The sequence below is a fragment of the Saimiri boliviensis genome, chromosome 15, assembly GCF_048565385.1.
Source record: "Saimiri boliviensis isolate mSaiBol1 chromosome 15, mSaiBol1.pri, whole genome shotgun sequence".
Lineage (NCBI taxonomy): Eukaryota > Metazoa > Chordata > Mammalia > Primates > Cebidae > Saimiri > Saimiri boliviensis.
This window is the reverse complement of record NC_133463.1, coordinates 79,386,685-79,407,659: the sequence shown is the minus strand read 5'-3', so window position 1 is coordinate 79,407,659 and position 20,975 is coordinate 79,386,685. Positions and strand designations below refer to the sequence as shown.

The 20,975-nt window shown below is 38.8% G+C and overlaps 1 protein-coding gene across 3 annotated transcripts in view; it reads left to right on the top strand.

Annotated features, from left to right (window-relative positions):
* The window catches only part of ADCY8 (adenylate cyclase 8), a 276,013-nt gene that overhangs the window by 122,835 nt on the left and 132,203 nt on the right, over window positions 1–20,975 (top strand). For all 3 annotated transcript variants that reach the window (XM_039464343.2, XM_039464342.2, XM_039464341.2), the window contains exons 6-7: window positions 11,560–11,718; window positions 17,365–17,635. In XM_039464343.2, coding sequence (XP_039320277.2) covers window positions 11,560–11,718; window positions 17,365–17,635 — 430 coding nt within the window. The remainder of the gene's footprint in view (window positions 1–11,559; window positions 11,719–17,364; window positions 17,636–20,975) is intronic.

Here is a 20,975-nt window from a genome sequence, read left to right as displayed (position 1 = left end):
CACTAAGTAATCTACCTGAATTGCTTCACAAATACCAATACCCTGTGAAGATCAATTTCCCAATGAAACTAAAGCTCTGACAGAATAGAAGTCTTCTAACCAATGACACACAGCTTGTAAGTGAGAGAGCAAAGACTCTGAGTCGTGTTCAGCTTTATTAGTCCATTTTCTGTTGTTTACTAACAGAGTATTTGAAATAGACTATGTATAAAGAAAAGGAATTTATTTCTTATAGTTCTAGAGGCTAAGAAGTCCAAGGCCGAGGGAACACAGCCAGTGAGAAACTTCTTGCTGGTGGAGACTTGCTGTGAAATCCCAAAGGTTGCAAGGCATCTTATGATGATGAGCTAATGTGCTAGCTGGAGTTTCTTCCTTTCCTTATTAAGCCACCAGTTCCACTGCCATGATAACCCGCTAATCCACTAACCCGTGAATCCATTAATCTGTGAATGGAATCATTCATTTATGAGGGCAGATCGCTTATGATTCAATCACCTCTTAAAAGCCCCCTTTCAGTACTGCCACTTGTAGATTTTCTAATACATGAAATGTGTGCGACATATTCAAAGCACAGCACCATCTGATGCCATAAATGTTCAAAGGTATGGAAATGATTATATAAATTCTAGCATATTTAAAGAATAGAAAAATGGGTAACCATTAAACATCATGGTTTACATTAATATTCAGTGACATAAAAATGCTCATACATTTAACGTATACATGGTAGAATACACACATAAACAAATATATACATATTTAAGCCAACTTCGGCTTTTAAAATTTTTTATTATTTATTTATTTTTGTCTATCCTTGCTGGAATGAGAACCTCCACTTTTTAATAAATCTATTTTTATAAAAAGAAATTATGTAAAGCTCTGTGAAGAAATTGAACAGTTTTAATTTTCTTTATTCTTAGTATGTTTTTTCATATTTAGGAATAATCATGTATAACTCATGTAACTAGAAAAGAAAATATTATTTCAAAAAAGAAAAGAAACTTTGACAGCTAGAGATAACAAGAAGGTATTTATATCAGGGTTCTCTAGAGAAACAGAACCAGCAGGGTATGTATTACTTAGAAATACTTGTTTTAAGAAGTTGGTTCACAAAGTTATGGAGGCTGGTAAGTCCAAAATCTGCAGGGTGGGCCAGCAGGCTGGAGAGCCAGGGAAGAGCTGATATTGTAGCTCAAGTCCAAAAGCAATCTGGAGTCAGAATTTCATCTTCCTTGAAGAATAGCAGTAATTTTTCTCTAAGGTCTTCAACTGACTGTGTAAGGCCAGCCTCCACATTGTGGAGGGTAATCTGATTTACTCAAAGTCTACTAATTTAAATTTTCATCTAAAAACACCTTCACAGCCCTTAGGAATGAATGATTAAATATTCATCACCTAAAAAAACACCTTCACAGCCCTTAGGAATGAATTATTCCATTCACAGATTAATGGATTCATTGGTTAATGGGTTAGTGGGTGATCATGGCAGTGGAACTGGTGGCTTAAACCCAACCCTGGTATTTAATCAAATATTTGGATACAAAGGCCTAACCAAATTGACACATAAAAGTAACCATCACAGTGTTTCTCCCTCCATTAGGCAACAAAGTCTGCAAAAGCACAGAGTTAGACTATACGGAGATGAGTTAGAGTGACTGTCAAAATGTGTGAATGGCAAAAACTGCAATTACTTTTGCACCAATATAATGATGATAACAACACTTCCACCTCATTGGATAGGTGGCAGAGCCCTTGGAGGTTTGCAGGCAAAGGAGTCTAGTGTGACCAAAGCTGTCTTTCCCTTTGAAACACCAGGAGCCCCACCTGTAATAGAGCCGTACTTCATTAGCACCCTTGGATCAGTGTATCTTTGGGCTCTAAATGGAAGGCTCCTCACAGTGTCCCTGGCACACTGTTTGTCCATTGCTGTCTCTCTCTTCATGTGACACAGTTCTCACTTTAACCCAGTGACACTTCTGATAAGACGCCACATGATATAATGGGAAATGCTTAGAAATTAGAACTCAGGAGAACTTGGTTCACATTCTACTTCCAATAATCTTTTTTTTTTTTTTTTTTTTTTTTTTAAGAGACGGAGTCTGGCTCTGTCACTCAGGCTAGAGTGCAGTGGTGCAATCATAGCTCACGGCAGCCTGGAACTCCTGGGTTCGGGGGATCTTCCCACCTCAGCCTCCAAAGTAATTGGGATTATAGGTGAATGCCATTGCACCAGGCCCTACTTCCAAGAATCTTAAACATGTTGAATCTCAGTTTCCTCCTGAGGCAATGGAAATAATAATGTGAAAGGCCAGACCAGAAGGACTAATCCAGGTTTGAGTACTGGAGGATAGTTGAAGTGACCAGCTCACTGACACAGCAGAAACAAGCAAGGCACAGAGCACAGAGGAGTAAGGGTACAGGAAGCGGGTGGGGCTATGGTGTCCCCCTCTGTTCCATACAGAGGGAAGTGAATTGCAGTGGTGTCAGCTGCCCACACAGGAGGAGAAAATCACCCAGTCACGAGCCTTAAAAACTGATATGCCAAGGTCAGCCGCTGCCTGTTTGCAAAAGCCAGTTGTCAGATTTGTAGGAATTTTACAAGCCAGTTGACTGCAAGTGGGAAGCTTGAAATCAGCCATGACAGGAATAGTGACACCACAGAAATTGACAGACATTACAAATCAGGATCTTTTGCTTTTCTCAGAGGGACAGTTGTTAAACATTTACGAGCCCATCCCTCAAGCTCTGTATCCAGTCTTCTGCAGGCTGGGAGAAAGGCCACACTGGCACTCAGAGATCAACCCCTTTACATGAAAATTCCTGTTGACACAGAGCCATGTTCTTGTTCTCACTGTATCTGTGTGTCTACAGGTGGCCTGACCATAGCCCATCACAACATATATCATGTGTGTGGGGTGAGTGTGTGTGTGCATGTGAGTTAAATAATGCACAGAAAAATCTTTAGCCAGGACTCCCACATGAGCCTGTGACTGTTAAGTGACTGAGCTATGTTAGAAAACAGCAAAAGGACTAGATGAAGTTTCAGGTTAAATGACTCTCCCAGTTTGGACATAAAATACTGACCAGTCCCACAGCTCTGTTTAAACAGAGACTTCTCTCATGGATCATCTGATGGGATACACAATTTTTTTGTTTTGTTTTTGAAACGGAGCCTCACTCTGTCACCCAGGAATGCAGTGGCGCAATCTCAGCTCACCACAGCCTCCACCTCCCAGGTTCAAGGGATTCTCCTGCCTCAGCTACTCCTGAGAAGCTGGGACTACAGACATATGCCACCATGCCTGGCTAATTTTTGTATTTTTAGTAGAGATGGGTTTCACCATGTTGGCCATACTGGCCTCAAACTTCTGACCTCAGGTGATTTGCCCGCTTCTGCCTCTCAAAGTGCTGAGATTACAGGCATGAGCCACCGCACCCAACTGGGATAAATACTTTCTATAGAACTGGATTAGAAGTTGTCCAATGCAAGAGTTTGATTCTGGGTCTTTAGAAAAGTGATCTGCAAACTCTCTGCTCCATACTCTCTAAAAAAATGTTGAGAGCTATGCCCCTCCCACAGTTCTAAGTTGACATCTAAAATTTTATTCAACATTATGTTTATTTTTGCTGACAAGAAACAAAACACATTAAATGATTTTTAAGTTAATTAAAATGGGAATGATCTTTTAAAATATATTTCATAATATAGTTTTTTAAAAATGTTTTACTCCCTCATTTAATAATCACACTGCTATGGACTGAATTTTATCCCCCCAAAATTACTGTGTTGAAGCCCTAACCACAAATATAACAGTATCTGGAGACAGGGCTTTTGGGAGCTAATTAGGTTTAAGTGAGGCTTAATGCCTTTATTAAAAGAGATCCCAGACAGCTTGTTGGCTCTCTCTCTCCACCTTGTGGGGGCACAACAGGAAGGCAGCCATCTGCAAGCCAGGAAGAGGGCTCTCACCAGAACCTGATCCTACTAGCACCCTGATCTCAGACTTCCCAGCCTCCAGAATTGTGAGAAATAAATTCCTCTTGTTTATGCCATTGAGTCTATAAATTTTGTTACGGAAGCCTGAGCTAATAAGGACACACACAAAATCAGAGAATCCTAAGAATGTTTATCCCTGAGTGTTACCCTATGTGTCTTGAAAATTGTAATAACTCCGCAAAACATGCCAGTTGTATTTAAAAGAAACTATGTCCCCAACTCAGGATGTTGGGGTTTTCAATGCTGGCAGTGAAGCCTGGCAGCAGGCCAGCCTAGAGGGCCCGATGAGGCCTGCCAGGGAATGCTGAGTGCTGCCAGGCAGGTAGGACAGAGGGCATGCTGGGAAAGGAAATGCACTGCACAATAAGGAGTATCTTGAAGGAAGGAGAGGACATTAACGGGAATAAAAGCACCACCAATGGTTTCACCCCCAGCACACACACACACACACACACACACACACAACACACACCACCTGCCTGTGCCTCCCTCACCCCTGAGTTAGGGCCATTTCAGGAGAGAAAGTGTCCTAAAAAAACCCAGAACTCACAACTGCCCTAAGCTGGATCAATAAGGAAATGCTGACTTGGCACGCAGCTGCCCCAACTTGGTCTCTATGATTCTTCTAAGATTCAGGGGCACAAGGCAGGCAGAGTCAGCAACACTTTCATCTTCAAGAACACCATTGCTCTCACCCTGCTCTTGAATGTGAGTGCAGTTAGGTCTTCCCCATTACCTTGCCACTGGAAGGGAGTACACGCAGCAGCGAAGTATCCAAACAGCATTCAAGCTGGAGTCTGGCATTACTTAACACCTGTGTGACCTTGGGTGAGTGACTTAACCTCTCTGGACTCCAGCTTTCTTGGCTGTAAAATGGGAATAAACCACATTGATGTAAGCTCCTCTGTGAATGCAGAAATTGGTTTGTCTATCTGGGTCATTGCTCATGTCTTTAGAGTTCTTCAACAAATACTTGTTGAAAGAATAAATGGGTGAGCTGCATACATCGCCTAAGGTGGAAATGAGGATGAAAGGTTGCTGAGGTAAAATGCCTGGCGCAGGAGAGGTAATAAGCATATCTTCATCCTCTCAGAGCCTCAGTTTACTCATCTGTAAAATCAAAAATTTTAACACTGTTAGGCATCTATCTTTCAGAGTCACTGTGGCTATCAAAATGAGAAAATCAATTGGGAAGCACTTTGTGAAATCACAGCTTTCATGTCAGGGTAAGCATGGTGACTTTCATACTTTTTAAGAAGCAGAGGCACCCTATGTCTTATGAGGTAGGTTGCTCCTGAAGTTCAGCAGAGGCACTAGAATGGATCAGGGTTGAAGGCAAAGTTGGGCTCCATGGCCACCACACTGACAATCTCTATCCCGCAATAACTCCTGAATTACCCTCAGCAAACTCAGATCTGTAAGTGATGCTTTGGAGATCAATCTGTAGAGACTGTGTCCATATATTAGGCTGAGTCAGCTCAGACCCCAGTAGTCCACATACTTCTTTTTCTGCTTCCCTTCAAAGAAGCCATGCAGGGAAGTAGAAATGGACCAATGGGTTTAGGTTCATACACCCAGGGTGAAATTCTAACTGTTCCGTCAAAACTGTGTGACTTAAAGCAATATACCTCTTGTGCCTCCGTTTTCTCATTTGTAAAATGGTTCTGGTAGTAGTACTCAGGGTTAATATGAAGATGATTCCATATATGCACAAAATGTCCCGGGCAGTGAACATAGTTGACCTCCATAACTAACCCCTTTGCCTCTCCTTTGTTCTGGAATGTTCAAGGGCACCATTTTTTCCAGGTGACTGGGTCCCAATCAATTCTGCCTACAAATTGTAACCATTGTTCCCCCTGTTTAGACTACTTTATGCCTGAGAACTACGCCACTGATGTATTACATGGGTTGGTTGAAGCTATGTCTATGTGAATAGAGTAGATGTAGCACACTTTTAGCAGAAAAGGGTAGGTAGAGTGATCAATTCATAATTTTTTATTGGTCTGATTCAACCTGTGCAATTGAAAAAATGGTATTACATTCAAAATTAGTATCAGCTGCTGTTTTTGAGTGTTTAATATGTACCAGGCTATGTGCTTTACATACATCATTTCATGAACCATCCTAACAACTCTACAGAGGACCAATTATCTTCCCCATTGTACCTGGGAAGGCTGAGACACTGAAAGTAAAACAGCTAGCCTGAAATCCACAGGCAGTAAGTGAAGAAGCATGACGTCAGATCTGGGCCTGCTTTAGAGCAGATTCTATGCCTGTGTGGTGGTGTTGGGGAAATATGTGTAATTTGCTCCAGCCCCTATGGCATTGGAATTCCTGTCTAATGTATAGGTCAATCACTGCTATTGGATTATGCTTCCTGTCATTCCTCTAGCAACTTCTATAGACTAGTTGTCTTAAAAGAACCCTTTGAAGCATTTAAATTGAAAGAAAAAAATCTAAGGTTCTTCATTTTTTAGCTGTATCATTGTAACATGCTTCCTTAGTAGTTCAGTTATAAGAAATAATGTTGTCGATCTTTAGTGTATTAACTGTTGTGTGATTTGTCCCCAACTATACAGAGGTGAGCAAAAATAATGATAATTACGTGTATTTTTTATTTAGAAGAAATTTTGAATGGAATCCCACTGTGAAGAACAGCGTGGATTTGCCCTATTTGAAAGAGAAGGTATAGAGGGTCATCCCTTCCCCAACTAGCAGGTCCTAAAGCAAGTCAGTGGTTTCTCTGGAACTTTTAGATCCATCTTGGGACAGTCACAGACCTGTGAAACCAGAAACCCATTGAGTTTTTTCCATTAACCTGATAAATAATTTTCAGCACTGACTATGTCTGTGTGCTAAGTATTGTGTTAAATGAGAATAAAAGGTGGCATCCCTGCTCTCCTGAACCTGGGTGTCTAGAGAAGAAAGAGAAGATGCAGATGTGATCTATAGTCCTTTTCTCTTAATTTGTGGCGATTAGGCATACCAAAACATCCCTAGGGCACTTCTCTGAAAGAACTGAACAAGACTTGTCACTCAGAGTAGAATTGCCTCCATGTAAGCTTCAAGAATGCTCTAAGGTCCCCTCCTCAAGAACTGATGTTGAAATGCATTGTGTGTGTTTGTCGTTCTTTGCAACCACAGGGTAGCCTTACTAATGAGGATCAATGTCTGTAAATTATTAATTACTTTTACACAGTTTCATTCTTATCTTTTATTTAAGTCAAATCACAGACATAAAATGAAAGAGAAAGAAAGGCCATGCAGTAGAAAATGTTAAGCCTTCCTCTTATGCTTCTGGTTATGTAGAGGAAAACAAAAATAATCTAAATGTCTTTTCATTAAGATGTTCCAGTGCGTTCTCTATATAATGTTAATTGTCTAATGACATTAGTACCGTGTGCTGTTTAATAATCTCTCACCATTAGCTGGCAAAGCACTTTAACATCCATTATTATATCCTTTGGGGCTCACAATAGTTCTGTGAGTAAAGCAATCAGGTAGTGCCTTATTTTACAACTGTTGAAACTCAGGGTCAGATTAAACTATGTGCCCAGGATCACATGTGGCAAATAATATGGGTTTTAAAAACACAACAGTGCCCGTTTAGTCCTGGAATTCTACTTACCAGTACTGGGCCATAGGGAAATTCTACTTACCAGCTCTGAGCCATACTTTTTCAGGCTACAATTCATTCATAAGTAGTAGACAAGCAACCAGTCCTTATTATAGGCCAGGCACTATCATGAACTCCCTATATGTTTATTCACTTAACCTTGACAATGTTATTATTATTAACGTTTTATAGATGCAGAGATTAAAACATCTATAGGGAATTAAAATAACTTCTCTGAGGTCATGTTGCCAGTGTGTGATGGAACAAGATGAGAACTTGGCTGTGGCACTTAAAGTCTGTGATATTAATCCTCACACTACAGTCATGACAATGTAATAAGGAAAACATGCTTTGGGACTCATGATGGTGCCAGTCAGAATAGTAACAAACATCCCTAAAATCTCAGTAACTTAAAACAGTAAACATTTATTTCTCATTCACGCCTTATGTCCATTACAGTAAGGGGGTGATATGAGGATAGCACGACATGTCATTCTGATTCTAGGACCCTGGTTAAGAAGGCTTCATCAGGAGCTCCTTGACTCATGATGGTGGATACAGGAGAAAGATTTTTTAAAGAGTATGGTTGATCATGGTCTTAAAGCTTATGCCCAAAAGAGACACATATTACTCCTGTTCATATTTCACTGGTCAAAAACAACATCAATATGCAGACAAACATTGCATGTTTGCACTTATTTGCAGAATCTAAAAATCAAAACAATCGAACTCATGGACATAGTAGAAGGATGGCTACTAGAGGCTGGGAAGGGTAGTGGGGAGTCAGGAGGCAGGTGAGGATGGTTAATGGGTACAAAAAAATAGAAAAAATAAATAAAACCTATTATTTGACAGCACAACAGAGTGACTATAGTCAATAATAACTTAATTGTAAATTTTTAAATAACTAAAAGAGTATAATTGGATTGTTTGTAACAAATGCTTGAGGGAGTGGATACCCCATTCTCCATGATATGATTATTTCACATTGCATGCCTGTATCAAAACATCTCATGTACCCCATAAATATATATACCTACTATGGAGTCACAAAAATTAAAAAATTTAAAAAGTATGCAGAGAGGACAATCCTACTATACACTTGAATAACATAGTAGTGGGCATGGCTGTGCATAGCACAAATGACCCCTCTTAATGACCTGCCGCACAGAAGCTCATTGGGAAAGTGCATCAGAAGCTGATGTGCTCCTCTCGAAGGCTGGATGCCATTTCTTCTCTTGCCTTGTCAATTTTTTAAAAATGGCTCCTACAGTTTTCATTGTCAGTAGATACAAAGTACCATATACTTTCTAACTTAAGAGTTAAAGTCAAAACAAAGACCCAGAAACCAGGAACTTCACCAAGATCAAGAAAAACCTCATCCTTTAGTTACAAGAATTTCTCCTAATGTTCACAGATTGCCTGTCTAATGTCTAATTTATTTTAATATTTCCAAATTCTCAATCCAATTCAACTTTATTGTGTAAATAGCTTTGCATTACCTTACAACTTAAGAACAGAGACTGCAAAGATTCAATTGAGTACATGGAATCATTCATTCATTCTTTCTTTCTTTCTTTAAAAAAAGAACACTGCATGTCTTAAATCCTACTGTATCAAAGGCAGGATGCTCCAGGCAGTGGGAAATATAAGGCTGACTCAGTCAGGAATAATGCCTTCAAGGGCCTTATACTCTTTATCAAAAAGCTTCAATCTATAGGAACATTAATAGAAAGTATTGGACACCCATGCATCTACCTACTCAATAAATACCTACTGAGTGTTAACCAAGTGCCAGATACAGTGAATCTTAAGAGGGGAATATAAAGATTAGTCATTCAAAGTCCCCAGTCTCAATTAGCTTAGAGGAGACAGATTATTATAATACAGTACCTAATTATTGCTCACCCAAGATGCAATGAGGACACAGGGAAAGGTACATAAGTCAGACTTAGAAATCAGAGCAGCTTACTGGCCAGAGTTACACCAAGCTTCACTCTAAAAGATGGAGTAGAAGCTCTTCCATTGAATGAGGTAATGGACATTCCAGACCAAGGGTGCACCATGGTCCCAGAGAGGAAAGAAAGAACACAGGGTTTAGACAATGACTTGTTGTTTGGATGGCTGGAGTCTAACGTGTGCATGAAAAACGAGAGGAATAATTAAGGTACAGGACAGATCATGACGAATGTTGTGTGCCACATTAGGAATTTTCCATTCTATCTTATAGACCAGTGGTATCTAAATATTTTTATCCCCCATTTTTATCAAAAAATTATATGAAGATATGCATGTATAATGAAATTATATTTATTATCTATTGTATTAATTACATTCATGTACTTAAAAACATATACCATAAAATATATATATAATATAGGGATTTTAAAGGATAATGAGAAAATAAAATACTTTAAAATATTTTAATATAACTACAGTAGAAGACTTTTCTGCTTTCACCATTTATTAGAAAGCAGTAGGTTTAAACATAATTTTTTTTTAAAAAAAAATGTTTAATACTTAGTAATATAGTAATGTAAAGGTCAGGTTCCAAATTCAATTTATTTCTATGCTTGGCTTTAGTGGCCATCACAGCTAAACATATACCTTATAAATGTTTTCAAACCTCATAAATGGGTTTAAGCCCTTATAAATGGGTTCAGACCTCACCAGAAATCTTCATTTAGAAGATATTTAAACATTAGTAAATGTGAAGTTCTAAGAATTTTGATAGATGCTATAGCATACCTTTGGTTTTACAATAAAATTCTTATAATGATAGAAACATTTTCAAACTTTCATCCTAAAAATGCTTTCTTCAAAGCATCACTTTCTGTAAAGCTCAGTTACTTTCTTAGTCATTCTTAAGTCATGTCTTGAGTTGGAAGAAACAAATTAAACAAGTTTGTGGGTTTTTTCAAATATATGCTAGAAGGAATATTAATGGCAACTCAACATGACAAAAAAATCAGCAAATTTGGAACACTTTTTTTGTCAAAGACACATGAATGGCTTACTTTTAAATCTGACAACTATTTTAAGCATTTTGAAGTGACATAATCATTGGATTTGTGGGCAATGAAAATTTTTCTAGTAATTCTGTTACAAAGTGTTATATTCTACCATTTTATTTTCTGCATACATGACATCATTTAATCATAAACTAAAATTGTTCAAAATACTCTGAAAGAAAGAATGTTCATGACTATAGAAGATCATCCAGTGGTAGAAATTCTTCTTTTTTCTCAAGATTCCTCCTCCATATTTATAGTCAGAGGATGACCAGACATGTATCCTGTAAGTTTCCAATATCAATCTATGTATCAAATGTTGGTAAAGCTTTTCAACATAAGCAACAAAAGCTGTGAACGGAAGTTCTAACATTTTCTTCCTGCATCTCAATAGATAACCCAGCTCAGCCCTGGGACATAAACACTCTATTTCAGAGACCACAGCTCTAAAGAGTAGGTCAGAAAAGAGTGATGGGGTAATGAGGTCACATTTGTGTTTAGAAGGAGTAACTGGAATCCATGATGGTATTAGCTGGAAGGAGGTGAGGCTGAGGCAGAGATCCCAGACGAAGGCATGACGGTTGTTTGAATTAAGTCACAGAAGGGATAGAAAGAAGGAAAACAATTAACATTTTGGTTGAAAATGGAATGTGTAATGAAGTATGAAATCAATAATCTATCACAAGTTAATGTACTGTTGGGTAGAAAAAGATGCTGGTGCCATTCCCTGAGACAGAGGTTACACAGCAAGTTTTGGATGAAGGTTTCAAGGAGCCCTTAAAAGTACAGATAAAAGGCTAAGAGTGTTCAGAAAATCCTTCCAGTTATTAAAGAACCCAAGAAGATTTCATGGAAGAGGCGACATTGAAAGGGCAGAGCCAAAGATGCCCACTGTGGTCTAATGCATGTGTCTCTCCATTTATTTATGTCAATAGGTATGTGCGGTCAAGGACAAAACACGATGTTGACATGAGGATTGGAATCCACTCAGGCTCGGTGCTGTGTGGTGTTTTGGGACTAAGGAAGTGGCAGTTTGATGTCTGGTCTTGGGATGTGGACATTGCAAACAAACTCGAATCTGGAGGAATCCCTGGGTAAGCCAAAGCAAAGCCCTTTTCATGCTTAACCCTTGTCATTTGCTCATTTTGTGAAAGTGGGTTTCCTGTGTGCAGAAATTCAAGGTTAAATCTTGGAAGCAATTATTTGGGAGGAGACCAAATATTGAAACATCATACAACTATTAGCTTCCAAAATCTGGTAAAAATGCATCAGAGGCAACAAGGATGTAGAATAACACTGAGGTGTTTGGGTCTCTGCCCTGCATAGCATTGGTTATTAGACTTAGCTGCACATTGGAATCTACAAAGGAACATTTTTTAAATGCTGTTGTCCAGACCCCATGCCAGTTTATTTAAAGAAGAATCTGTATAGAATCTATTTTAAGTTCTTAAATTAATTCTAATGGGCAGCCAGGATTAAGACCTACTGACTTTTCATACATGACCTAGAACTCAATGAGGAAATGTAGGTTTTTCCTTAAAAATTCAACTTTTCAAATTTGGCTGTCAAGATTGGGTAACACAGTATCCGCAAAGGTGCTAGTGGTCTGCAAAGTCCACTGCAACTAAGGGAAGTCTTGAAAAGTTGTATCAAGATTCTATTTACACAGATTGGACCTAATAAGATCTCAAATATATTTGAGCCAGTATGATAATCTGCAGCATCTCTTTCTTAAGGATGATGGATGGATGGATGGACGGACGGACGGACGGACGGACGGACAGACAGATAGACAGATAGAATAATAGACAGACAGAGATACTGCATTTACATATATTCCTCTCCCTACCCCCTAGACCTGCCCTTGGAGTCATAGATTTCTCTGGTATGTGCCATCATTCCTTGCAAATTATATTTAATATCAAGTAGTATGTTATCATGGGGGGAAAAAACAACAAGAGGTGGAATCAGAGTAACTAGGATTCCCATTCTGCTCCATGCTAAACTCTGTTATCTTCAGCAAGTTATGCAAAGCATGCACAGCACCTGGCATGTGATTTTAGCCTGAACTTGGCTTGCATCACTCTGTCTTTGTGATCTCAGGCCGGTGCTTCATTTCCAAGTCCAACTTTCTTTACTGCAGAAAGAGAAATAATAATACTTATGATTTGCTGCCTTGTGAACTTATTTTTGTCCTCCATGAGAGTTTGTTTTCTCATCTGCTAAATGGGCATAATCCACCTCACAAATCTCCTCTGAAGATTATCTCCAGCAATGGGTATGAAGCACTTTGTACACTGTGCAGGGACAGCCCCAGGTCAGTTACTATTCTTATGGGGATCCTTCATTCTCTGTGTCACGGCTGTTTGCGAGACAGGTTTAGAACTGAGGAAGGCCTGATGTGTTACTGCTGGGTTTCTTAAATCTTTCCATTCTTTAGGATTTTCACACAAGTAACTACCTGCTAGCCAATTCATCTGTGTTTCCAGGCCTGTATCTTAAAAGCATCACCAAATGGAGAATTGCCCATATACTCAATAGATTCCTTTTGTAAAACTTAGAATATACTTTGGAGGTTTGTAAAATACTGCTTTGGTATCTGGAAGCTAGTTTAGCTATTGTTCCCAATAACACTAAGAAACAGAAGAGTGACCAAGTTTAAATCATCACTTCACCATGGAATACTATGAAGCCACAAAAAGGAATGAAATCATGTCTTTTGCAGCAACATGGGTGCAGTTGCAAGAAATTATCTTAAGTGAAATAATGTAGAAAGAGGAAACCAAATACCACAGGTTCTCACTTATGAGTGGGAGCTAAACATTGAGTACATATGGATATAAAGACAAAAATAGACACTGGAGCTTGCTAGAGGGAGAAAGTAAAGAATGGGTAAAGGCACGAGAAACTATGTATTGGGTACTATGTTCACTACCTGTGTGAGGGTTCCGTCTTACCCCAAACCTCAGCATCGTGAAATATACTTTGTAATAAACCTGCACATGTACTGCCTGATTCTAAAATGAAAGTTGAAAAGAAATGAATAAAATACTTTTTAAAAAGAAAAAGAAAAGTGACTGAGTTTAAATCATCTTTCACACTCTTATTTTTAATAGCTTGAGTCATGAGTCTGAACCGTGGGTTTACTACTTACAAGCTGTGAAGGTTGGAAGACTGTGGCAAGTACTTTATGCCCTGCCCAGTTTCTTCACTGTAATTTTGAACTGAAAACATCAGCCTCAGAAATGTAGTTTCAAATGTGAATATGCACTTAGTCTAGATAAAGCACTCAGTGTAGTCTTCTATACAGTATCCAGTTCTGCTTAGCCAAAGGATGTTGTCAATGTGCAAAATGCAGGAATGTCAAAACAGGTCTCCAAACCCACCATGGTTTGATCTTGTTTTGACTTGTATCTTTCCACCTTTTTTATTGTCGTCTTCTTTAACACCTCTGAGCCTTGGGTTTCTAGAACAATGGTTCTCAAACATCAGCACTGGAATAACCTGAGGGCTTATTAAACCACAGATTGCTGGGCCCCACCCTCAGAGTTTCTGGTCCAATGTGTCTGGCATAGAACTCAAGATGATACCTTTCTACCAGTTTCCTGGTAGGAACTGCTGGTCTTAGTACCACACCATGAAGATCGCCGTTTCTGAGCTTGTGTTAAATGAGATAATGCATATAAAGTCCTTTGTCCTGTACTCGGTAAATATTAACTGTGGTTGATGTAGTAGTGGTTACCATATAATACAGTTGCAGGGTGGTAGAGAGACCCTGAAAGTAAAAGTTCTTGTCTCAATCCAGCACTGCCACTAACCACTAATATGATTTGGGGCCAAATACATACTTGTGACTTCTAGGCCAGTTTCAGCATCTCCAAAGTGAGACAAAGAAATGTCAGTCACCTAAGGTTGCTGGAAGAATAGAAATTACATGAGATAATCCATGGAGTGTAAGTTCTACCTTTGGCTACTAGATAACATTTATACAAAGCAACGGTTACACAATCGTTAGATCTTATTTACTATCATGACTACTTTTATTATATCCTAGCATTAAAAATTTTCAGAAAATGTCAAGTTTACTTGACACTCAATACATGGGAATATTGCCTAAAAACTGACACATCTCCTTAGAAAGAAATGCAATCTACAGAACTTCATCTGCAAATGCCTTACCCCAAAGCTCAAGTTAGTAGCAAGGATGAAAAGAAACATCTAAAACCCAGTTTCTATCAAAACATTTAAGTGTATATTGATTAGCACTGCAGCAGAAGAATCAGTGAAGACAAGAATCTCGTTCACTAGCAAAAACATAACATGGATTTAATACATGGAAATATTAGTCCCCATGCATACTGACAGCAGAATAATAAATGTAGAATCCAGAGAAAATGCTAAATGGGGTTGATATTTAACTTAATTATCTTAAAAGAAAATCAACCATTGTACTTTATAAAACCCTCCTACCAGGTTCATTTTGCCTAGGAGAAAAGGTAAGCTTCCACTCTTAACTCTGAGCTTGATCTGAGAAAGCAGACGGGGACTTCCCTTTCATGGAAGGTCAAACGATCTGTTACTCTCCCAGGGAAGTATGATTGAGTTCATATATATGAACAAAATATATCTTGGGAATATTTTATGCTTATTCAGGACATTTCTCAAGAGAGTGCAAACATCTTTCACATACCTATTTGTAATACATTGCACTTGAAATCAATCAAGATATTTATTTGGAAGATGTGGAGAACATGCCTTAAATTATCAGAAATGATTTGTTTGTAGTTTCTGTTTTTTCACATGTTATTTGCAATGAATCATTCTTTCTATGAGGAGGGATTTAGCAGAATGGGTTAGAAGAATGAGAGGGGTAGCGGAGCTAATACTAAAAGTAAACTGCATCTTATTTAATTAATGAATGTATTTATTTTTTCTAAGACAGGGTCTCACTTTGTCATCCAGGCTACAGTGTAGTGGCGTGATCTCGAGCTCACTGTAACCTCAACCTCCCGGGTTTAAGCAATCCCCCTACTTCAGCCTCCCAAATAGTTGGGACTACAGGTGCACACCACCACGCCCAGCTAACTTTTGTACTTTTTTGGTAGAGACAGGATTTTGTCATGTTGCCCAGGCTGGTCTCAAACTCCAGAGGTCCAGTGATCTACCCATCTCAGCTTCCTCAGCGTGAGCCACCACAATGAGTTTTAAAAAGCCACTCTAAATTTTCTTTAAAAAATCTGTTTACTTGGATATATTGTTCTTAGCATTACAAAAGCCAAGCAAAATATTAAGCATTCTTTCATTCAAAGGAATACTAAGGTAACTTTAGGGAAATGACTTCTGAGCTGAATTGGACAGTAGGAAATTGTTAGCAAGCATCAAATAGGCATTGAATTTGGAGAATTGCCAATTACTTGACTAGCTGGAGAAAGCATAAAGGAGCTATATTAGAAGAGTGTCAGAAAATGAGCTTTGAAGTGACAGAGCCAGAGAATGAAAGCTTAGAGGCCTTGTTCAGAAGGCCTGACAACTGTCTTCCATAAGCCTTGAGGAGGCATGGGATACCCAACAGTAATATGATTCCAATGGCATTTTTTAGAATACTCGTAAAAACTTTTGTATTTGCATTTATACTGTATATACTGTACCATGCACTGTTTCGACTACCTTACACAAATCAACTTGTAGAATAATCATAATGATCATAAGAGATAGGTGCTATTATTTTTCCCATATTATGGGGAAGAAGATAGACAGATAGAAAGGCTAAGTAGTTTGCCCAAGATCTCTCAGCTGGCAAGTGACAGAGCTAGGGTTTGAATCCAGGAGATCTAGCAGTAAAGTCCATGTTCATAACCACCTTACCTTGCTAGTCTACCCAGCCCACATTATAACACAATAAGTAGTCTGATTGAATTAGACAGTTATGAGGACAGAGAAATTCTTCCCCAGAAGAATTTACCATGTGAAATTTCCATGAATCAAGTGTGATCCTTAAGGCCCTGATATCATATGCTATTTGCTAAAAAAGAAACCTGAATCATGAGCTATAGTGGCTGACAATTGTGCAGCCATGAGTCACTTCACTTGTGAGTGAGCCCAGCCAGCTGCCAGCCTGTACATGTCCACAGCTTTGTTCTTTGTTCCTTATAATATACACGTTACAGGGAAAATTATACCCTACAGTGGTTTTCCCAAAGGACACTCACTGTAGCCCTATGGACTTATCAGAACTGCCCTTGAGAAGCATATAGACAAGTTGTAGAAACAAGATACAAATATATGAAGATTGAAATGATAGAAAAGTTTCCAAGACAACAAAAGAGCTGTTTTGGCATGGTGATCTGGACAATAATTGCCACAGGGGTTCAGAAATATTTGTAGCACTTGTTTTTCTAATCAACACCACTAGAAAAAACACTGACTTGTAAAGTTTGCTGAGATCAGGCTGACAATCATAAGAAAAGCCAAAAGATGTGCTAGGTGTAACACAGAAGGACTGTATCTGATCAGAGATAGCAGTGTGTCTTGGGTTGATGTCAGTGATACTGCACTCATGAATTTATGCTTCTATTTTCTTATATTCTTTCTACTTTTTAGGAAGACAAGTATTGTCCTTGAGGACATGTCTTAATAGTACCCATGTGCAGCCCTGATGTTGGCTTTGCCTGGGACAAAAAATAAATAGACTTTGCAGGTAACATCAGGAGTTTGTAATGACCTATGCCTTCTACACACAGGAGGATTCACATTTCCAAAGCCACACTGGACTGTCTCAACGGTGACTATAATGTGGAAGAGGGTCATGGTAAAGAGAGGAATGAATTCCTGAGGAAGCATAATATAGAGACTTATTTAATTAAGCAGCCTGAGGACAGTCTGCTGTCCTTGCCTGAAGATATTGTCAAGGAGTCAGTGAGCTCCTCAGACCGGAGAAACAGTGGGGCCACGTTCACTGAAGGATCCTGGAGCCCTGAACTGCCCTTTGATAACATCGTGGGGAAACAGAATGTAAGTCCTCTCTTCCTCCTTCTGCTTGGCTATGAATGCATGCTTGTGTGCATCTCCAATCCAGACGCCTCAGAGAAAACTGATTCATCTTTAACCTTTTCTCCAGTGAGCACGGTAATTGCAAATGATCAAACTATCTCTGCATCTCCTCAGGTCAGAATTAACCTCTGTTTGCAATTCCAGGAAATGCCAGAAATGCCAGAGGTTCCTAACACCCTCTCCTTTTTTGTTTCTTTTGTAACCTAGCTAAAAATAAATATGTGAAGCTGAATTGTAATTTTACCAAAAAAAAAACACACTCATGTTGGAAAAGATAAACCCTCTGTTATTAAACTAAAGGGGAGGGTCAAGTACATGAGAATGCCCCTTTTTCAGTGGCTGGCCATCATCAGTTCTGCGTCACCCTCTAAGATTCAAAATCAGGAGAGCACTGCTGATTTGGAAATAGGAAAACAGCACCAAGTGATGCCCAGAATTAGGGAGTTCAGGAGGAGCATGTAATTTCAAAGCCACCCACATGATTCTATTTTTATATAGCATGGATTTGCATCTTATATGAAGGATGGGGCTACAAAGTCAGTACGTAAGGAGTAGATCATCAATAGCCAAAATTACTTTTATGTTATTTATTCAAATGTTGAAGTCACATTAAACCCAATGGGAAGCTCAGACTCCAAGAGGCACTAGATAACTGAGGTTGAGCCAGGTCAAGAACCAAGGTGGACACAGAGATTCTGTTCTCTCAGAACGCTTGCTCAGAGTTGGGCAAAATTACCTACTCTAATGTGGATTTTCTCTTTAACCTCTTTAGATACCATACTTAGTTGAATTCATGTAAGTTCAATGGTGTGATGGTACCATACATTTTTAGAGAAAGAAATAAAAATAGCCAATATATAACACTTATCTAACAGTTACCTGACAGTTTCTGATAAGATCCTCAACCAAGCAGAAGTTGAGAGTTCTATGAAGTATCCAGCCAATAGTGTCTGGAGCTTTATGAAGACATATAAGGTTAATTTTTAAATTCCATAGATTTTTAAATTCCAAAGACTTGAACATTTCTCATTAACTTGTAGATAAGAAAAATATGTCTGCCTGAAAGATTTTAAGATAGAAAAGGTTAAAAGGCTGAAAGTCTCCCCACTTTCTTCTGCCTTTGAAAGTTGATGGCGCACTCTGAGGCTAGGCTGTCTTTGGTTTCTTTCTGGATCTGTGGGGGAGGAACTATGAGAAAATGCGTGGGCCAGATTCTACTCGAAAAAGCTGCAGGTTGAACCTAGCCTGCATGCCCTTGCAAGAGTTGACCCTTAGGTCTTAGACTGCTCTTTTGTGAGTGTTTAATTTGCCCCCAAAATTATTATGCCTACACAAGTCATAACCAATTGCAATGCCTAGGGTCTTTCCATCTCTGAGTTGGTGTGCATGGTACAGTTTGTTATTTCATAAAATAATGGTGTTATGTATTTCCTGGAGTGGGTGCATGACCAGCTGACAGTGCCCTCTCTGCTGCTTTTGCCTATTGTTAGCTCGGGTCTGAATGCTGATTATTTAAAAAGAAAGAAATGCATGCCTCACCCTGAATACATTAGTAATTCTGGATAAAGTTCTCTGTCTCAGTTTTAGTTTTTGTTTCGTTTTTTTTTTTTTTTTTTTACTCTTGAAAAAACTCCCTCCATTTAAGCTGATTGTGGGAACTGAAATAATTCCTTAGTGTTCTAATCTCATTGGTACCTGAACTTGCTACTAATAATTGAGAGCCAAGAAGAGAGGTGGAGGTGCTTGGTTTTATTCCATAGTTGATTGATCTGGTTAAATTATATAAGAATGCTTGAAATATTTATTTGCTGATTTCCTAAAGATATTTCCTGATGTCACCAAGTACTTATTATAAAAGATGTCATTATTATGTACGGATTGATATTCTTGTTTAACCATACATTTTTTATGAGGCCCAAGTTTTGCCTGGATGTAACCCATCTGCGCCGTCTTCAGCATGAATAATCTGAATTCATTTTGATGTCTTCAGACTGAAGAGCCAGTGAATGTGTGCTGATATTCATGAATAACCATGTGCCACTAATAATATTTTGGAAATTACTGAGCCAATTAAAACAGTCACAAGTATTCAGTGTTTGTACTTATGCTTAACTCTAGAAGTCAGTGAGCCATATGTGCAATTCAGAGACATAATTTGTCCCTGGAAAAGATCAAGACTGGTCTGGCTGAGCCTATGCTGTGCCAAAACACCCAGTCAATTCCACGGAAGCCCCAACCATCTGAGTGTTTGCATAACACAGATAAAGTATACTAATGCTTCACTGGGGGTATTCCAGCTAAATTGGCCAGATGTTTTGGCTTCTATTGATTCATAATGTGCGCTTAGAAATATTTTTAATGGCATCAGATTGCTGTGTCATATTCTGTGCTATGCAGACAGCAGATGTTCAGATAGTTACATCCTCATGTATTCATTCATTCAATAAGGATTAATTGAGCATCTATCACATGCCAACTACTGCTAGTAAAAAAAAAAAAAAAAAAAAAGAGGGATGGGGAAAAAAATCACTTTAGAGACAAAGTCAGCCAGTAGTTTATATTCTTAATGAAGATAGAAATTACATCCGTTTTACTTACCACAATTTAGCCCACAATTTAGAACAATACCTGGTAAATCACAGGGCTTGATGAAAGTTTGTTGCATGAGTGAATTAAATGATAGATATGGGTAGTGAGGGAAAGGAACCAGTCAAGTTTGAATTCTAGATTTTTTTTTGCTTGGGTGACTGAGTGGATGATAGAACTCCCAGCTGAAATAAGCAGTACTAACATAGTACTGGAAACAAATGCTTGTGCGGGGAAGACTAGGAATTCTCTTTGGGACATGCTGAGCTTGAGATGCCTGGGAAAAATCCAGGGAGAGTGATCACACATTTGTGAACCTTGGGCATAAAAGAACTGTGCAAGAGATGTGGATTTGGTTTTAATAGTCACCAGAATTTTGGTGTTAGTAGAAGACATGGCAGTGAAAGATATCACTGTTGAGAATCTATAAAATTAAGGAATAAGAAGGCACAAGCAGACCTTGAGGAACACCAATTGGAAGATGAAAGAGAGCCAGTAGTCCTTGACAGAGACAGAGAAGCAGCAGTCAAAGTAGTCAGAGAGAACTAGAGGATGTGGTGGCAGGAAGCCTAGAGAGTATGACATTTTGAGAAGAAAGGGGTCATCAGCAAAGTCAAATGGAAACAAGAGGCCCAGGAAGATGAAGACTGAAAGCTTCCTATTGGAATTGGATTGAAGGACATCACAGGCAAGAGGCGGATCTGGCCAGATGGTA